The sequence below is a fragment of the Oryctolagus cuniculus genome, chromosome X, assembly GCF_051225735.1.
Source record: "Oryctolagus cuniculus isolate XC-2025 breed Fujian yellow rabbit chromosome X, ASM5122573v1, whole genome shotgun sequence".
NCBI lineage: Eukaryota > Metazoa > Chordata > Mammalia > Lagomorpha > Leporidae > Oryctolagus > Oryctolagus cuniculus.
The window spans coordinates 129,756,275-129,773,420 of NC_142888.1; the positions used below are offsets into that span (position 1 = coordinate 129,756,275).

The 17,146-nt window shown below is 39.0% G+C and overlaps 1 protein-coding gene across 1 annotated transcript in view; it reads left to right on the plus strand.

Annotated features, from left to right (window-relative positions):
- Positions 1 to 354: 354 nt before the first annotated feature.
- The window catches only part of PASD1 (PAS domain containing repressor 1), a 53,170-nt gene continuing 36,378 nt past the window's right edge, over positions 355 to 17,146 (plus strand). Inside the window, exons 1-6 of the mRNA XM_017350860.4 lie at positions 355 to 408; positions 1,363 to 1,514; positions 6,963 to 7,030; positions 7,864 to 7,953; positions 15,680 to 15,779; positions 16,139 to 16,249. Coding sequence (XP_017206349.1) covers positions 377 to 408; positions 1,363 to 1,514; positions 6,963 to 7,030; positions 7,864 to 7,953; positions 15,680 to 15,779; positions 16,139 to 16,249 — 553 coding nt within the window. The 5' untranslated portion in view covers positions 355 to 376. The remainder of the gene's footprint in view (positions 409 to 1,362; positions 1,515 to 6,962; positions 7,031 to 7,863; positions 7,954 to 15,679; positions 15,780 to 16,138; positions 16,250 to 17,146) is intronic.

Sequence of the window (17,146 nt, forward strand, 5' to 3'; positions counted from 1 at the left end):
CTTGAAGCTACTGAAAGTTAAATGAATTTAAGGGTATGGACGTAAACCCACAGATATTGGACTTTTGGATTAAGTTGTGGAACTTAACAATATTTTTGTAACTTTTACAAATATATTCAATTGTAATGTTATTGTCAAAATATTCATTGAGGATAACACAATAAAGCAAGTCTTCAACATCTGCATAATATATGAGATGGTTATTGGCACTTAATGAAATCCTACCTTTAAAAGAAGTGAAGTATCTATTCCTTGAGGGAAAGGTAATAAGCAATTGAGAATTATGACTAGTTTTCCTGCTTCACCATGCTGCACAGTAAGCTGATTTCTTAGTGAAATGTTGCTCTTTCATTTCAGAATTCTTTATTACTGAATAATGGACGAGGGAGACAGAGAAAACGAGAATGCGTAAGAATTCATAACTGACTGATATTTTTGTTATAGCCCTCTCCCCCATCTTGTTTTCTTATTTCACATCTTGCAAAATCCTGCTTCCTCAGGGAAGCCTGATTCACTCAGGAAAAATGTGTTTTCCCCAATGAGTTTTTCCTAACCCCCAGCCCCAATTCTATTGTAATACTTAGCACATCACCTATGTATCTGACAGCCTCCTTCATCAAACTGTGTCCTCCATGACTTCCACAGTGCCTGCCAAGAGCTGATGCTAAATAAATGTGATCATTAAATAATGGATGGGTATACACTTCCTGATATGTCTAGAAGCCTGTTTTTCAACTTTGGTTTGCCCACAGCTTTAATTCATTTACATTTGAGAACACAAATTAACTTATTTTCCCAAGCAAAACATCCAAAATAAACTCAATAAAAAGGTTTTTGTCAAGACATTCAGCATGTTCTGCGGTTTTTAAAGGTTAAAAAAACTCAATTAGTATTTTATTACCCAGTTTTCTCTCTGAGATGCAGCATTGGCTTTGAGAGAGACTTTTGAATAATTATAGACCACTTAGAATTTTTAAATAGAAGTAATCTTGTTAAAGCAGGTAAGACTATGTGGTGGAACAGACTCACTCATTTAAATTAAAATGAATCTGACAATTTATTTATGCAAAGCTTAGTTTACCATGCCAGACATTGTGCTGGCCTTTACTCTAGAAGACAGGGCAACAGATATGGTCTCCACTCTCAAGGGCCTCATGGTTTAACGGTGATAAAGTTGGCTTTCGTTTCCTTATTTTAACAGTGACAGTTACTGTTGTGCTATGAGTAATTGAAGAACTAGGTTTTTCCCAAATATTGATACTAACATTTCTCTCTTCTTATCTCTTCCTTCTAGTGTCCCACGATCTGAATCCCCAGCCCCATCTTTACCTTTAGTAACTCTGATTACTTTTTGTCCACCAGTGATGTACCTGGTAGACCTGAAAGGAGAAAGAAAGAACGGATCAAGTCCTTCTTTAGTGAACTTCGTGCAATGATGAAGAGTCAAGGTTATCCTACAAAAGGAGACAGATACAAAGCACCAATGAATGATATTGCTGTTTCACAGCTTAAAGGTCTGATTAGACAATCTCACCCATTCTCACCATTGGCTAGACATGTTGAAAATTAGCTGTGGGTGGGATTGTTAAATCCTTCGCTTTTTTTTTAAGATTTATTTATTTATTTGAAAGTCAGAATTACACAAAGAGAGGAGAGGCAGAGAGAGAGAGAGAAAAGTCTTCCATCTGCTGGTTCACTCCCCAATTGGCCACAACGGCCGGACACAACGGCCAGAGCTGCGCCGATCCAAAACCAGGAGCCAGGAGCGTCTTCCTGGTCTCCCACATGGGTGCAAGGGCCCAAGGGCTTGGTCCATCTTCTACTGCTTTCCCAGGCCATAGCAGAGAGCTGGACAGGAAGTGGAGCAGCCAGGTTTAGAACCGGCGTCCATATGGGATGCCAGTGCTTCCAGGGCATTAACCCGCTGAGCCACAGCGCCGGCCCCAAGTCCCTTGCTTTACCTCAAAAACATTATTTGGGAGAATTGATGATTAGAAGATATATTGAAGTATCTTCTATATCTCTTAATTTTTTATTTATATAAGATGAATAAATTTCATGTAATGCAAATATACACTTTAAGAACATAATGCTAACTTCCCACCTACCCTCCCTCCTGCCCATGCTCCCAACCTCCCTTTTCTTCCCTGTTTTTTTCTTTTAATTTTGACAATGATGTACTTTTAGTTTGTTTTATAATCACAAGCTTAACCATCCACTAAATAAAGAATTCAACAAATAGTAAAAGGATAAACCATTGTTCCTCAAAAGTATAGACAAGGGGTATAAACAGTACTCAAATTTCAAAATGTCAGGGGGCCAGCACTGTGACGCAGTTGGTTAAAGCCCTAGCCTGCAGTGCCAGCATCCCATATGGGCACAGGTTCAAGTTCTGGCTGCTCTACTTCCTATCCAGCCCCCTGCTGGTGCTCCTGGGAAAGCAACAGAGGATGGCTCAAGTCCTTGGGTCCCTGCACCCATGTGGGAGTCCTGGAAGAAGCTCCTGGTTTCTGGCCTCAGATTATCTCAGCTCTGGCTGTTGCGGCCATTTGGGGAGTGAACCAGCAGATCAACCATCTCTATCTCTGTCTCTGTCTCTCCGCCTCTCTTTGTGTAACTCTTTCAAATAAATAAAATAAATCTTTAAAAAAAAGTGTGTAACACATTCTTAAGTATCATTTGTAAGACTGTACAAGTAGTGACAAATTCTTTCAAAAGATAGCTATTCTTTCTATTCACAAGTTTGTTTATGATTGATGCTTAAAATGTTACTGAGGTTCATGCAAAAAGTGGAATAAGAAAATGAAAATAGAAGCATATGTGGGAAATAATAATGTAGATTTTGGTATCTTAAGCACTTGAAGACATACAGAAAATGTTGCTAAGGGAAACACGGCTTCAAGGCTGTAAAATGATTCCTACAACACATTAAAGCATTTCAAAGGGTCATGCCCATAAGCACATAATCATGCTGTAATAATCTCTTACCTTAAAAAAATCCCATAATAACTTCAGCTGTCGCCCCGTTTCTGTGTCCCCCTTCACAGCAAAACTTACTGAAATAATTTTGTAGGCATATCTCTTGTTTCCTCACATCACATTTTTTCCCTAGTTCTCCACACCAACAATTTTTTCAGGGATACCAGTGATCTTCAGATTGCTGAATTTGTTGGTCCTCTAACTGTCCTCATGTTTGTTTATGTTTCAAAAACACGGGATGAGTGACAACTCCCACCTTAAAGAACAATTTTCTCTTAGCTTCCAGGACAACACACTCACTGGCTTCCTCTCAGCTGGTTGACTTCCATTGACTTCTCTGTCTCTTTTTGTTACATCTTTCTTCCCTTTGAAACTTTAAACATCACTTCAGTCCTTGGAATTTTTCTCTTCTATATCTATGCTCATTTTTCAGGCAGTCTCATCCAGTATCTTGATTTTAAGTGCTATCTGGATGTCAGGGATGACCCCACCACCACCACCACCACTAACACAAGAACAACTTAACAACAAGTTTCATCATTAATTAAGGAAGCACCTAAGACAACAGGCAATGGAGTTGGACACTTAGGCATAACTAAAACTCAGGGGCACACACATACTTTCTAAACCTACCTCTAGCCCTGACTTCCTACCCAATCAGGCCCCATACTTGAGAAACATGCTCATTATTAAATCACCAAGAAAGTTTTCTAATGTGAATTCTTCACTTGGATATCAGTTGAACATGGCCATAGAGGGATTCTTGATCTTCCTCTACCACATTGTCTCTTGAACTCACACTCTCTTCTCTCCAGACAAGTGACCGGCAATTGTTACTCCACCAGCTGCTGGTAACAAATCTAGGAGTCATTCTTGTTTCCTCCACTTCTTTCACAACCTCATCCAATCCACTGGCAAATCCTTTTGCCTTCTAAGATATATATCAAATGTGTTCACTATTCACCATTGGTATAGCTTTGATGTACCACCATAATCCAGGCCACCATCATCTTATATTTTTCTTTATTTTAATTGAGAAATACAAACTATATATATTTATGGTGTACAACATGATGTTTATATGTAAGTATAAATGTGATATGACTAACTCAAAGCTAATTAACATGAATTATTTTCTGTAGTGAGAACATTTAAAATAGGTTTTTAGCAATTTTGAAGTATGCAATATATTGTTATTAACCAGAATCACCATGTTAAACACTGTATTGCTTGAATTTACTCCTCCTATCTAAATGAAATTTTGTATCCATTTATAAACATTTTCCTACTCCCCCTCCCCCATCTCCTACTTCTGAAAGAGATTCTTACTATGACTGTTTTTATGCTTAACCCCTGTTTTATTCTATTTTCCACATCCATTAGTGATATTTTAAAAGCTGACTGCATCACTCTTAAAAGCACTTGATATTTAATTCAGAATAAAATACCAATTCTTTGCCATATAACCTACATAATCTAGCCATTTCTATCTTTCAAACTTCATTTTCTACTACCTTACCCAATGACTGTACCACTGAAACCACTCTACTCATTTTTTAGTTTGTTTAAATAGAATTCCTTCCTGCTTCACTTTGTACTAACTGCTGCCTCTGCCTGTCTCCCATGTGTTTACCTCATTGTCATTCAGGTCATATCTCAGATGTTTCCTTCCCAGTAAGGCTTTCCTTTATCACCTAATCTCAGTCATTCTACTTGCAGGAATCTGAAACAATCTGCTATGTTGTTCATGTGTTGATCATCTGTATATCCTGCCCCATCAGTTTATAAGATACAAAGGGACCATGTCTTAGTCTGTTTTATGTTACTATAACACTTGAAATTGGGTAATTTATAAAGAAAAGCAGTGTATTTTAGCTCATGGTTCTTGAAGTCCAAGGGCAAGGTGCTGGCATCTGCTTGGCTTCTGTTGAGTGCCTTGTACTGCTTCTACTCATGGCAGAAAGAATAAGAGCAAATGGATGTGTGCAAAGAGAAAAGGGAGCCAAACTCCTGAGAGAGAGAATCCATTCCTGAGAGAAAAGCCTTCATTTGTTCAGAGGGCAGGTCCCTCATGACCCTAAATGCCTCTTAAAGTCTTCACCACGTCTCAACACCGTTAAATTGGGGACCAATCCTCATATGAGTTTCAGTGAGTACAAATCACAGCAGACAGTTATTTTACGTCTGCTGCTCATATTGTATCCAGAGCTTCTAAAATCGTCTGACACATAACAGTTCTTTAAATGCTGGTTAAATAAATGAATGAATGATATTGAATTTAACAAGAATTAAGTCGTTCTTACTGTGACTTAAATAAGTATCATGTTAGACATTGGGCATATAATAAAGAATTGCTGTGGTGTACACCCCAGAGGCAAAACAAAAACAAGCTCATGGATAATAATAAGGTAGAAAAGCCCTTTATTATTTAATGATGAAATGCATTGGTTTTCTTTTCTTAGAAATATATAGATTCTCCTTTCTATTCTTTGTAGTTTTTTGGAAGAAGCATAAGAGATGAAAGTCATAGGTGGAGCTCAAAGGTGATAAGGAAATGACCTCAGAAAGTAACCATGAGAGGATATCATGGGTCATTTCTTGAGTTGAAGGAGCTGTGCCCAGAATTGTTGAGCTTTGCCTTAAATTGAATTTCTGCACTGGGGCAATGGTCAGCAGTGTTAATCTTGAGGCAGTTGTGTAATTAGTTTGGTTTAATTTTCATGTGATTCCCACTTCCTACCCAGCTGTATGCCTCTTTGTCCTATTTTGTGAGGAATGTGAAGCTCTTCTGCTTAGGTATTACTTCTCTGTTACTCTAATCTACTTATGGTACAGAATCTGAGACTCATGCCAACTGGAAAACCAATAGCCACTATCAGAATTACATTTTCAATAGGGATCAAAGTTGTGTACTATTGGTGAGGAGAAGTAACTAATACTTATTGACACAAACCATTTATATCACTTGAAATTGAAGGCTTGTGTCAATGAGGTTGTTTTTACTAGTGGAGTAGATGAGGTTGGAGGAGGTGAAGGGAGTAGATGTTAGGAAAGTCTCTGAGTAAGCACTGGAGCAGGACCACTGCTCATTGGGGAAACCAGTAAACCTTGAATGGACTAGAATGGGTGGGAGACAGAACAGTTCCAGCAGCTTTGAAGAGACATGAGATAAAGTCATCACAGTTAAGAATCCTTGCTTAACGCTTAATGAGATGAAACTTAAGAGTGAAATTCTATATTTTCACGGGGAGTTGAGAAGGTCTTTGGGGGTCTAGATCTGCCTAGAACCCTTGTCCTTATGAAGAATTTGGTGGATACTGGGTTTTGGTAGAACACAAGAGGAGGAAAGAACTAATCATAAAGTTGTTGGAGTAGAAATTGAGTTGGATGACCTTCAAGGCCTTTTAAAATTCCAAACATTTCTGTGATTATGATTCTGTGATTAGCCACTCACTGTTTTCTCATGAGAATCTTTTCTATAGAATTAATTGTAACTTTGAGAAATCTAGTACCAATAGCTAATCCTTGTGTGTGTGTGTGTGTGTGTGTGTGTGTGTGTGTGAGAGAGAGAGAGAGAGAGAGAGAGAGAGACATTCAGGTCTCCTATTATCATTGTTGTGCTTTCTATTTTTTTTTTAAAGATTTATTTGAATGACAGAGTTACACAGAGAGAGATCATCTGCTGGTTCACTCCCCAGGTGGCCAAAACAGCCAGGGCTGGGCCAGGCCGGAGCCAGGGGCCAGGTGCCAGGAGCTTCTTCCACATGGGCTCAGGGGTCCAAGTACTTGGGCCATCCTTCACTGCTTCTCCAGGCACATTAGCAGGGAGCCACATGGGAAGCGGAGCAGCCAGGACTCGAACTGGTGCCATGCTAGAGCCGTAGGCAGTGGCTTTACCTGCTATACCACAGTGCTGGCCCCAGTTAACCATTTTAAAGTGATGTTTCTCTATCCTTTTTCCTTTTTTCTGACATGCAATCCAGGAATCATAAAATCAAGTTGGATGCCACGGTTTCGTAACTATGAAGAATTCAATCAAATGACCCTACAAGTAAGAGAACTTTTGTTTTTTATTTCATATGTAGAAAATACATAGTAGAAGATAGAGAATAGTGTTTTAAAAAAGGGTTACTTATTTGTTTTAAAGTCAGAGTTACAGAGAGAGAGGGAGAAACAAAGAGAGTCTTCGTCTGCTGGTTTACTCCCCAAATGGCCTCAAAGGCCATGGCTGGGCCAGGCCCAAGCCGGGAGCCAGGTGCTTCTTCTGAGTCTGCTACATGCGTGCAAGGGCCCAAGCACTTGGGCCATCTTCTGCTGGTTTCCCAGGCAGATTAGCAGGGAGTTGGATTGGAAGCGGAGCAGATGGGACTTGAATTGGCTCCCATAGGGGATTCCAGGGTTGCAGATGCAGGCTTAACCTGCTGCGTGCTGGCCCCTTGTCATTTTAGATGTTCTGTACTAGGAAGCATTTTTTTATATATCTTACTCAATATATAGCAGGAAAGTGATGACAGTATCCACATTTATAAGTAAATGACTAAACCAACCATGCATGAAAGTGTCCTTAAAATATCCTTAGTACTTTTGAAATTAAATGTGCTTCAAAGGAAATAAGTCTTCTTAGCTCATGTTTGTGTTAATTGGGTGTACATTGAAATTTGTCTAAGTGACATCTCATTTGATAAACATCTCATGCTTAAGGTTAAATAGATTCTGTGTAGGAGGTAGAATAATAGCATTTTAATTAATTCTGTACCTACTTTATTGATATTTAAGATTGTAATACATTTTCAGTGTTCTATTATGATTATTTGCATTTAGAAATAAAGCTATCATTTCGTTATTGTTAACTATTTAATTACATTATTATTTTCTCTTCATTAGTCGTTAGATGCCTTTATGGTTATACTGAGCACAGATGGACTGATTATTTACGTGTCTGAAAATATTTCACCTCTTCTTGGCTATTTGCCCGTAAGTTCTACAAGCTTTTGGGAAAGTGGATTGCTCTGGTTTATTGCTTAGTGGTTTATTGTTTGTTATTGGGAGCAAATAATTCAAAAGAGAAGATGCTCACAGTGTTGTCAAAAGTATGCCGTGTTTTATGTTCATCTCTGTTGCTTTCAGTTTTAAATCTATACAAAGCATTCTGATATGAGGTAAGGAAACACGTTTTGCTTTTTTGGTTTGAAATCTGCCCCAGGAGGCAATCCCTAAAAAAGCATGCACCTTATAAAACAGCAGTCTCCTCAGAATCCGTGGCTAGTCTCCGAGGTGACTACTTGGAGAGGAGAGAGCTGTTGCTAAGAGAGGTGGTGCGATGTGGGGTGGGTGTTTGATTTTGATTTTGTACATTTCTTTAGGTTCAGTCACATATAGATTAAACAATGTCAAGACTTTTTATGCTGACTCGTGGAATCCAATCCGTGTCTGATTTGGTTTTTATTTATATAAAAGAACAAATAATGATCTACTTTAGAAGCAATGTAGAAACAATTGTGTGGATTTGCAATGTCATAAATATTGCTGGGGGCAACTACACATTAGTTGTGCTTAGGATCTCTGGTGTCCAAAAATCACTCATTCCTGAGCCCTTTGATGGAACTGTGACTCCTTTGGGAAAGCTTTCTACATCATGATAATACTGACGACTTGGAATATATAATTCCCTAGTGCTTTTTTGTGGATCTTCAGGCTGCACATCTAACAACTGTATTACTTAAATATGAAAGTACTACACGCCTTAGTACATTCAGACTGTTATAAAGAATATCATAGACTGAGTGGCTTATGGCCAACAGAAATTTATTGCTTGTAGCCTGCAAGTCTGAAAAGTCCAAGTTCAAGGTGCAGTGCCTGGTTGAGGGGCCACTTCTGGTTCATAGATGTATGAACTTCACTGTAATCTCATATGACAGAAGAGGCAATGATCTCTCTGGAGTCTCTTTTATAATGACACTAATTCTGCTCATGAGAGCTGTATCCTCATGTCTTAATTACCACCTAAAGGCCCACTTCTTAATATCATCACATTGAGAATTAGTATTCAGCATATTAATTGTGGAGAGACACGAACATTAAACCTATAATGGTGCTTTCATATGTACATCCACCATCACAGATCCTCCCCCACGAAACATCTTTCATCTGGATTGTTGTTTTTCTTGTGTATTCTTCAATCCATAGAGTTCTCTCACGAACTTGCCAAACCCTGCCCCAGAAATCCGTAGTACTTGAGTTTGGAGTGTGGAAATTAACAGAATGTTGCTTAGATTATCGTATGGTTAAGTTGGAATTGGGCTAGTTTATTTCACTAGTTAGTGATGTCAGCATGTTCCATGGATCTCTTTGAAACTAAGAGTTTTAATATTCTTTTCTTTTGATTCACAGATGCTAGAATCCATCCTTTCTATTTCTCATTATCTTAGTTTACATTTCCAAATTTAGTTTGTATTTGTAGGATACTAAAACAACTGAATAAAATGCAAATATTAGAGTTGTTTATTGAATTTAATTGGACTTTAGAAAATTTTTATCATAGAAATGGGAGATCTTATTAAAATCTATATTAAAATAAAGAACTGTGAGTGTGATCCTCTACAGTTTGTAATTTGTTATAGTGAAGATAAGAAAACTCCTCAAATATCAGATATTACATAATCCGTGTTGGCTGTTGAGTGAGACTGGTGACCATTTCCTGTTACATGAAGATTTTTCATAGTGTTGCTGTTTGTTATATTACGTTTATTTCTTAATGTATTCAGTTCCAGGGTTTTCACTTTCTTTTTTTAAGATCTATGTATGTATTTATTTTGAAAGTCAGACTTAGAGAGAGAGAGACAGAGAGAGAGAGAGAGAGAAGAGAGAGAGAGATACATATACACACAGAGATCTTCCATCCTCTGGTTCACTTCCCAGATGGCTGCAATTCCCATGGTAGGGCCAGGCCAAAGACAGGAGCCTGGAATTCATCAAAGTCTCTTAGCTGATGCAAGGGCCCAAGCAATTGGGCCATCTTCTGTTGCTTTTCGCAGGCCATTAGCATTGAGCTGGATTGGAAGTGGAACAGCAAGGACACTAACTGGCACTCATGTGGGATGCCAGCATCCCAGATGGCAGCTTTACCCACAACACCACAGTGCAACCAACTCCCCCTGCTGAGTTTTACGTTTCAAGAGGCTCTTTCACCCTTGGACATTTGAAGTACCCCCAAATACACACACACACACACACACACAAACACGCAGTGTTACCCATGAGATGACATCTTTTGGACTATCACTCTTAAACTATAGACTTGATTATCTGAGATTGGTGTACTTAAAATAAGGGCATAACTGTTCTATCTTTACATAAACCTTAAATGAGAATGAAGTCACACATTGTTTTTTTTTTAAGATTTATTTATTTATTTATTTATTTAAGATTTATTTTTATTTGCAGCCCAATTGGCTGCAATGGCCGGAGCTGCGCTGATCCAAAGCAGGATCAGGAGCTTCTTCTGGGTCTCCCACGTGGGTGCAGGGGCCCAAGGACCTCTACTGCTTTCCCAGGCCATAGCAGAAAGCTGGACTGGAAGAGGAGCAACCGTGACTAGAACCGGCACCCATATGGGATGCCAGGGCTGCAGGCAGAGGATTAACCTAGTGCGCCATGGTGCCAGCCCCAATGGATTACATTTTTAACGGCAGAATTTAGCAGAGTCTGAACATAGGTACACGGTTAATTTGTGATAATTGGGATAAGATTTGCTCTGTTCTTCCTGAACTTCCAGCAATAGAAGAGAATTATTACTGACAAGTCTCATTTGATGTAATACGCAGCCTGAATTTCTTGCAGAGGCTCTTATGCTTTCCTGTGTCCTCTAGAGTTGAGAAGTTTTCTAATGCGTGTCTACTGTGAATGTCTCAGGCACGAAAAAATATTTTTTTTCTTGGAGATACTTCTTGACTGTGACATGGAGTGGAATGAATTTCTTTTTTAAGAAAAGATTTATTTATTTGAAAGGCAGAATTACAGAGAGGCAGAGGCAGAGAGAGCAAGATCTTCCATCCGCTGGTTCACCCCCAAGATGGCCACAATGGCCGGAGCTGGGTCGATCCGAAGCCAGGAGCCAGGAGCTTCTTCCTGGTCTCCCCGGTGGGTGCAGGGGCCCAGGGACTTGGGCCTTTTTCTACTGCTTTCCCAGGTACATTAGCAGGGAGCTGCATCGGAAGTGGAGCAGCCAGGACTTGAACTGGTGCCCATATGGGATTCCGGCACCGCAGGCGGTGGCTTTACGCACTACATCACAGCGCCAACCACTCCTTTATTCTTTTTTTTTTTTGCATGACTGGGACCATACTGATATTTGTGTGACAACTAACAGGTATTCAAACTTGGCTTTTGAAAAATCTCCTTAATTTTTCACTGGTATTTATCCTCGCTTCATTAAGCTTTAAGTATGTTGATCTTTCTGCCTTGTGTAATAAGAAGAGCAAATGCCAAAGATCTAGAAAAAGAACACGAGGTTGATAATGCTTTCAGGTCTCTGCCCTTTTTCCAACAAAGGAGCAGGTCACTGGAATGATTGTTATGCTCATTATTTAATTGGTGGCTAATTGTAAGTCTTATTATCAATATTCTCATCCCTAAATAACCAATAAGAAACTCATGGGAATGGGAATTCTTTTATGTGACAATGCTGTCCTTCATTCCTCTATTGAGAACAAAGTCTGGCATGGAGCAGTGGTTTATTATGTGTTAGATGAATGAATGAGTGATCTCCACTGAGATGAGATAACTTGATTTGGTATCTAAATTGCATTTGGGACTAAACCAATCAAATAATTTCATTGAATTTATTGAAAATGGTAGGTTTAATGAATAGTAATCTACATTTCTTTGCAAAGACAATATTTTAATCTGTGACTTTCACTGTCAAAGTATATTGCCTATTAATTCTGTAAAGTTTTGTTTGCTAAATTAATGTAATTCTATTCAGGAGCCAAGCCTTTTCATGAATAAGACAGGATCCATCTGCTAAATTTCAGCGCTGACCAACTCATAGGCTGTTTCTGCAAATGGACCCTAAATATTTATTTCTAAATATTGACTGTAGATTATTACTATTAATCAGTTAAAATCATTTGAATTTTGTAGTTCATCACCCAAAGTTGTTACTCAACTACAAAGGATACTTTATGACTTTGTTCCTATCACATTAAAAACTCTTTATTTTTTTATCTGTTATTCAATTTATCCATTTGTCTCCATATTTCAACTACATGGTACAGCATTGTTCATTCATTCAACTAATATTTATTAGTACTCACATGCCAAATTCTGTTCTATGTGTTGATAATAAAGCCCTTTATAAATGACTGGGGATGAGTATTTCACATGGATTGAGGATTAAATATCTGCTTGGTGTATTTGGATATGAGCAAGGAATTACATGGATCTGGAGTTCAGGGAGCAGCAAGAGAGAAAGTGAGAGGAAATAAAACTCAATAGCCACGAGGATGCAGAATATACAGCAGTAAAGGCTAATTTAAAGACTTTAGATTTACTCTGAATGAGTTGGATAGCCAGTAGAAAGCTTTGTGCAGAGGCTTAATGTGATCTGACTTCAGTGGATCACCTCCCTGCTGTTCTGTGGAGAATAGAATGTTGGCAGAGGTGTGGCAAGAATAGATGAAGAGAGACCAGTTAAGTCTATTGGATTAATCCGAGATGGAGATGAGAAGTGGGACAATTCTGTGTGCATTTTTGAAGTTAGAAACAATAGAGCTTGCTGTTAATGAGTTTTGGAGATAATAGGCACGTCAGAGATAAACAAATAGGTAAATGATGATGTTGTTTATTGAAATGAGAGTCTGAGGGAAAAGTATATTTTTTTCCAGGAAAAATACCAGGAGCTCTGTTTTGTATTTCTCAAAATTGAAAATTTTTTAGTTGCCTCTGGGACCTAAGGCTAGAAGAATTCAAGGAGAAGTCTGTACTATAAATGAGAATTTGGGAGTCATTAACAGATATTTGTATTTAATGAGATAGAGCTGGAAGAGACCATCTAGGGAGACAGTGTATTAAGCGAAAAGGTCCAACCAGTAAGCCAGGGGAACTCCAATACCTAGAAGTCAGGAATAAGATTGGAAGATCCAGCAAAGAAAATTGTGGAGTAGGCTTTGAGGTAGAAGCGTATCTGTATGTGTGATGTCTTGGGAGCCAAATAAAGAGTTTGATGAAAGAAGGGTTAATTAATTGCATAAAATTTTGAAATATTAGGTAAAACAAGGACTGAGAGTTGGCTGTTGGATTTGGCAAGATGGAGGTTATTGTGACTTTGATAGAAGCAGTTTCAGTGGAGTGGTTAGGAAAAAAAGATTAGCATAGTTTTAAAGTATATTAAGTAAATGAAAGAGAGATATCAAGTTAGTCAGTAGTTCATTTCAAGGACTTTTGCTCCAAAATTGGCCTTAGAAGTAGTGTTACAGCTGGAACAGAGGAGATAGCAGCAAGGAAGGTTTTGAGTTTTTTAGACTTTCTTTTTTTGGCTTTCAATATAATAGATACTATAGCACGTTTGACAAAGCATTTGCATGCGTGCTGTAGGGAGGCCCAGTAAGAATGGAAAAATTGATGATATAGGAGTAAGGAGAGAATTTCTAGAATGATATCTGAGTATTCAAGAGAAAAATGAGATGCAGTGCATAAACAAAGGAGTTCAACTTAGGAACTTATTAATTGGAATAGGAGGGAAAGCACATCTCTAGAAGCAGGAACAGATATGTTGGCAAACTTGGTGCCAGGGAGATGGTGACTTTTTTTTTTCTTCAGTGAAATCAGAAATTAGGCCAGTGAAAAATGAAGAGACTGAGGGTTTAGAGGTTTGGAGAAGGAGGAAAAGTCAAGAAATAGTCACATTGAAGAATAGGAGATCAAATTGTCCGTGGAAATGATTTCTGGGAAGAGCTGAGTACCAATTTCAAATAGTATAATGCATGGCTGTGGGTTTTTCTCCATCCACATTTGATTGCTTGGGTGAAGGTGTAGGATAGATGAGCAGTTAGAAGTTTTGATTTTCCCAGGAAAACTTGGCAAAAGGCAAGAACACATAGGAATGGTCATAATGGCCAGTGAATCTGAGCTTGTTTTTTTTTTTTTTTTTTTTTTTTTGACAGGCAGAGTAGACAGAGAGAGAGAGACAGAGAGAAAGGTCTTCCTTTTGCCGTTGGTTCACCCTCCAATGGCCGCTGCGGCTGGCGCACCGCGCTGATCCGATGGCAGGAGCCAGGTACTTCTCCTGGTCTCCCATGGGGTGAGGGGCCCAAGGACTTGGGCCATCCTCCACTGCACTCCCTGGCCACAGCTTAGAGCTGGCCTGGAAGAGGGGCTACCGGGACAGAATCCGGCGCCCTGACAGGGACTAGAACCCGGTGTGCCGGCGCCACAAGGCGGAGGATTAGCCTAGTGAGCCGCGGCGCTGGTCTTGAGCTTGGTTTTAAGGGATATAATGCCCAGTAGAAATGTGTTAGGAATGAACTGGAGGTCTCAGTGGGTGGAGTAATTTTTTTAGAGGTGGAGTGCTTGAATTGAGTATACTGAAAAGGTAGGAAATAGTGGTCATAGAGTTGGGGCACAGTGAATTGTATTTTGAAAGGTATAACAAATATAGCCACACCATCAAAGAAGGAGGTACCTTGCGCTGAAGGGAGGAGAGAACTTCCACTTTGACTATAGCCTTGTCGAAATAAGATCAAAGTCGGCGATCTCAGAGGGCTTCCATGGCCTTGGCAACTCATGACTAGAGCCTGGGGAGATTGCTGACGCCTTAAACAAGAGTGTCAATTTGTTAAGTCAACAACAGGAGTCACTGTGCACTTGCTCCCCATGTAGGATCTCTGTCCTTAATGTGTAGTTCAATGTGAATTAATGATACGACTAGTGCTCAAACAGTATTTGGTAATTTGTGTTCCATGTGGGGGCAAACTGATGAAATCTTTACTTAACATATACTAAATCAATCTTCTGTATATAAAGATAATCGAAAATGAATCTTGATGTGAATGGAAGGGGAGAGGGAGTGGATAAGGGGAGGGTTGTGGGTGGGAGGGAAGTTATGGGGGGGAAGCCATTGTAATCCATAAGCTGTACTTTGGAAATTTATATCTACTAAATAAAAGCTAAAAAAAAAAAAATAGAGCCAAGGGAGATTACTGATGCCATAAACAAGAGTGTCAATTTGTTAAGTCAACAACAGGAGTCACTGTGTACCTACTTCTCATGTGGGATCTGTCCTTAATGTGTTGTCCAATGTGAAGTAAAGCTATAACTAGTACTGAAACAGTATTTTACACTTTGTGTTTCTGTGTGGGTGCAAACTGACGAAATCTTTACTTAATATATACTAAATCAATCTTCTGTATATAAAGATAATTGAAAATGAATCTTGATGTGAATGGAATGGGAGAGGGAGCGGGAGATGAGAGGGGTGTGAGTGGGAGGGAAATTATGGGGGGAAGCCATTGTAATCCATTAACTGTACTTTGGAAATTTATATTTGCTAAATAAAAAATTAAAAAAAAATATAGCCATAGATGACTGAGGTTGAATAGAGGATAAGCTCGTTGGAGGTAAGGAGATAGAGGAACTGAACAGTATTAGCATGTCTAACAAAATTTCTCCTTATCCCTGTCCGTTTTCTTCTTCCTCTTTCCAGGAAGAGATTGTGGGCAAAAAATTATTACACCTTCTCCACGATGAAGAGAAGAATGAAGTCTACCAGAAGATAGCTCTTAAACTTCCTATGTCAAACTCTGGTACATAAAAAATAAGTTTTTAGATTTTAAGAGACAAGAGGCAAACATTCAGTGGAGTAGTTTTATAATATCCAACATTATAATGTTAAAAATCTCTCCTCTACTAAGTCTTGTTTAACCACAAATCCCCAATATTGCACGAATGTGTGAGTGCTATAAACACAATAGACCATTGTGCATAAGGTTCTTGCTTGCACCTTACCCTACAGATACAACATAAATAGCCATGTAAGTGCTAATGTTCATGGGAATAAAATATTTTTGTAAAATCTAGTGTAAGACATTGCTTGTATGAACTTATACAGTAGAATATGATAAAGTGCAAATGTAGAATTGTTTTGTGTCTATTCTTTTTTTAGTAGAAAAACACATTGAATTTGGCTGTTATTTGAAGAGAGGAGATACTGAACATGACGCTTATGAATATGCAAAGTTCATTCTGGATGTAAAAGATATTGCTTTACAAAGTGGTAAGCAGTTCACTTTATCGTCTCTAGATGATGTCAATGAGTTATGTAACTTCCTCATTACTAACATTAATGTCTTCTGCACTCAGTATTTACAAATTTTCATGTTTTTTTCAAGATTAATTTATTTATTTGAAAGGCAGAGTTAGAGAGAGAGAGAGAGAGAGAGAGAGAATATCTTCCATCCACTGGTTCACTCCCCAAATGGCCACAATGACCAGGGCTGGGCCAGGTTGAAGCTAGGAGCCAGGATCTTGTTCCAGGTCTCCAACGTAGGTGCAGTAGCCAGCACTTGGGCTGCTTTCCCAGGTGCATTAGCAGGGAGCTGGATTGGAAGTAGAGCAGCCAGGACATGAACCTGTGGCCATATGTGATGCCGTTGCTGCAGGCCGCATCTTAACTCACTGCTTCACAGCGCTGGCCCTGCAAACTTTCTATTTCCATGGCCAAACTTTCTATTTACATACATTAATTGGAATTTAAAAAAACTAATAGTGAAATGTACAAGGTAAGCTCATGCAAAAGTATAGTAGACTGAGCTGATAAGGATGGCTTTCTGCTTTTCTGAAACAAGGAAATTACTGCTGAAATGCAACAAAAGAAATGTAATGCATATGAAAACTTAAAATAAAGGGACTCTGTGTTGCCAGAAATTAAAAGATACAGCAATACAGGGTCAGCATTGTGGAACAGTGAGTTAAGCCGCTACCTGCTGGTTTGAATACTGGCTGCTCTGGTTCCAATCCAGTTTTCTGTTAATGTACCTGGGAAGGCAGTGGAAGATGACCTGAGTACTTGGGGCCCTGCTGTCAACACTGGAGACCTACATGCAGCTCCAGGCTCTTGGATTCAGCTTGACCCTGCCCCAGCTATTGTGGGAAGACTCTCTCTCTCTCTCTC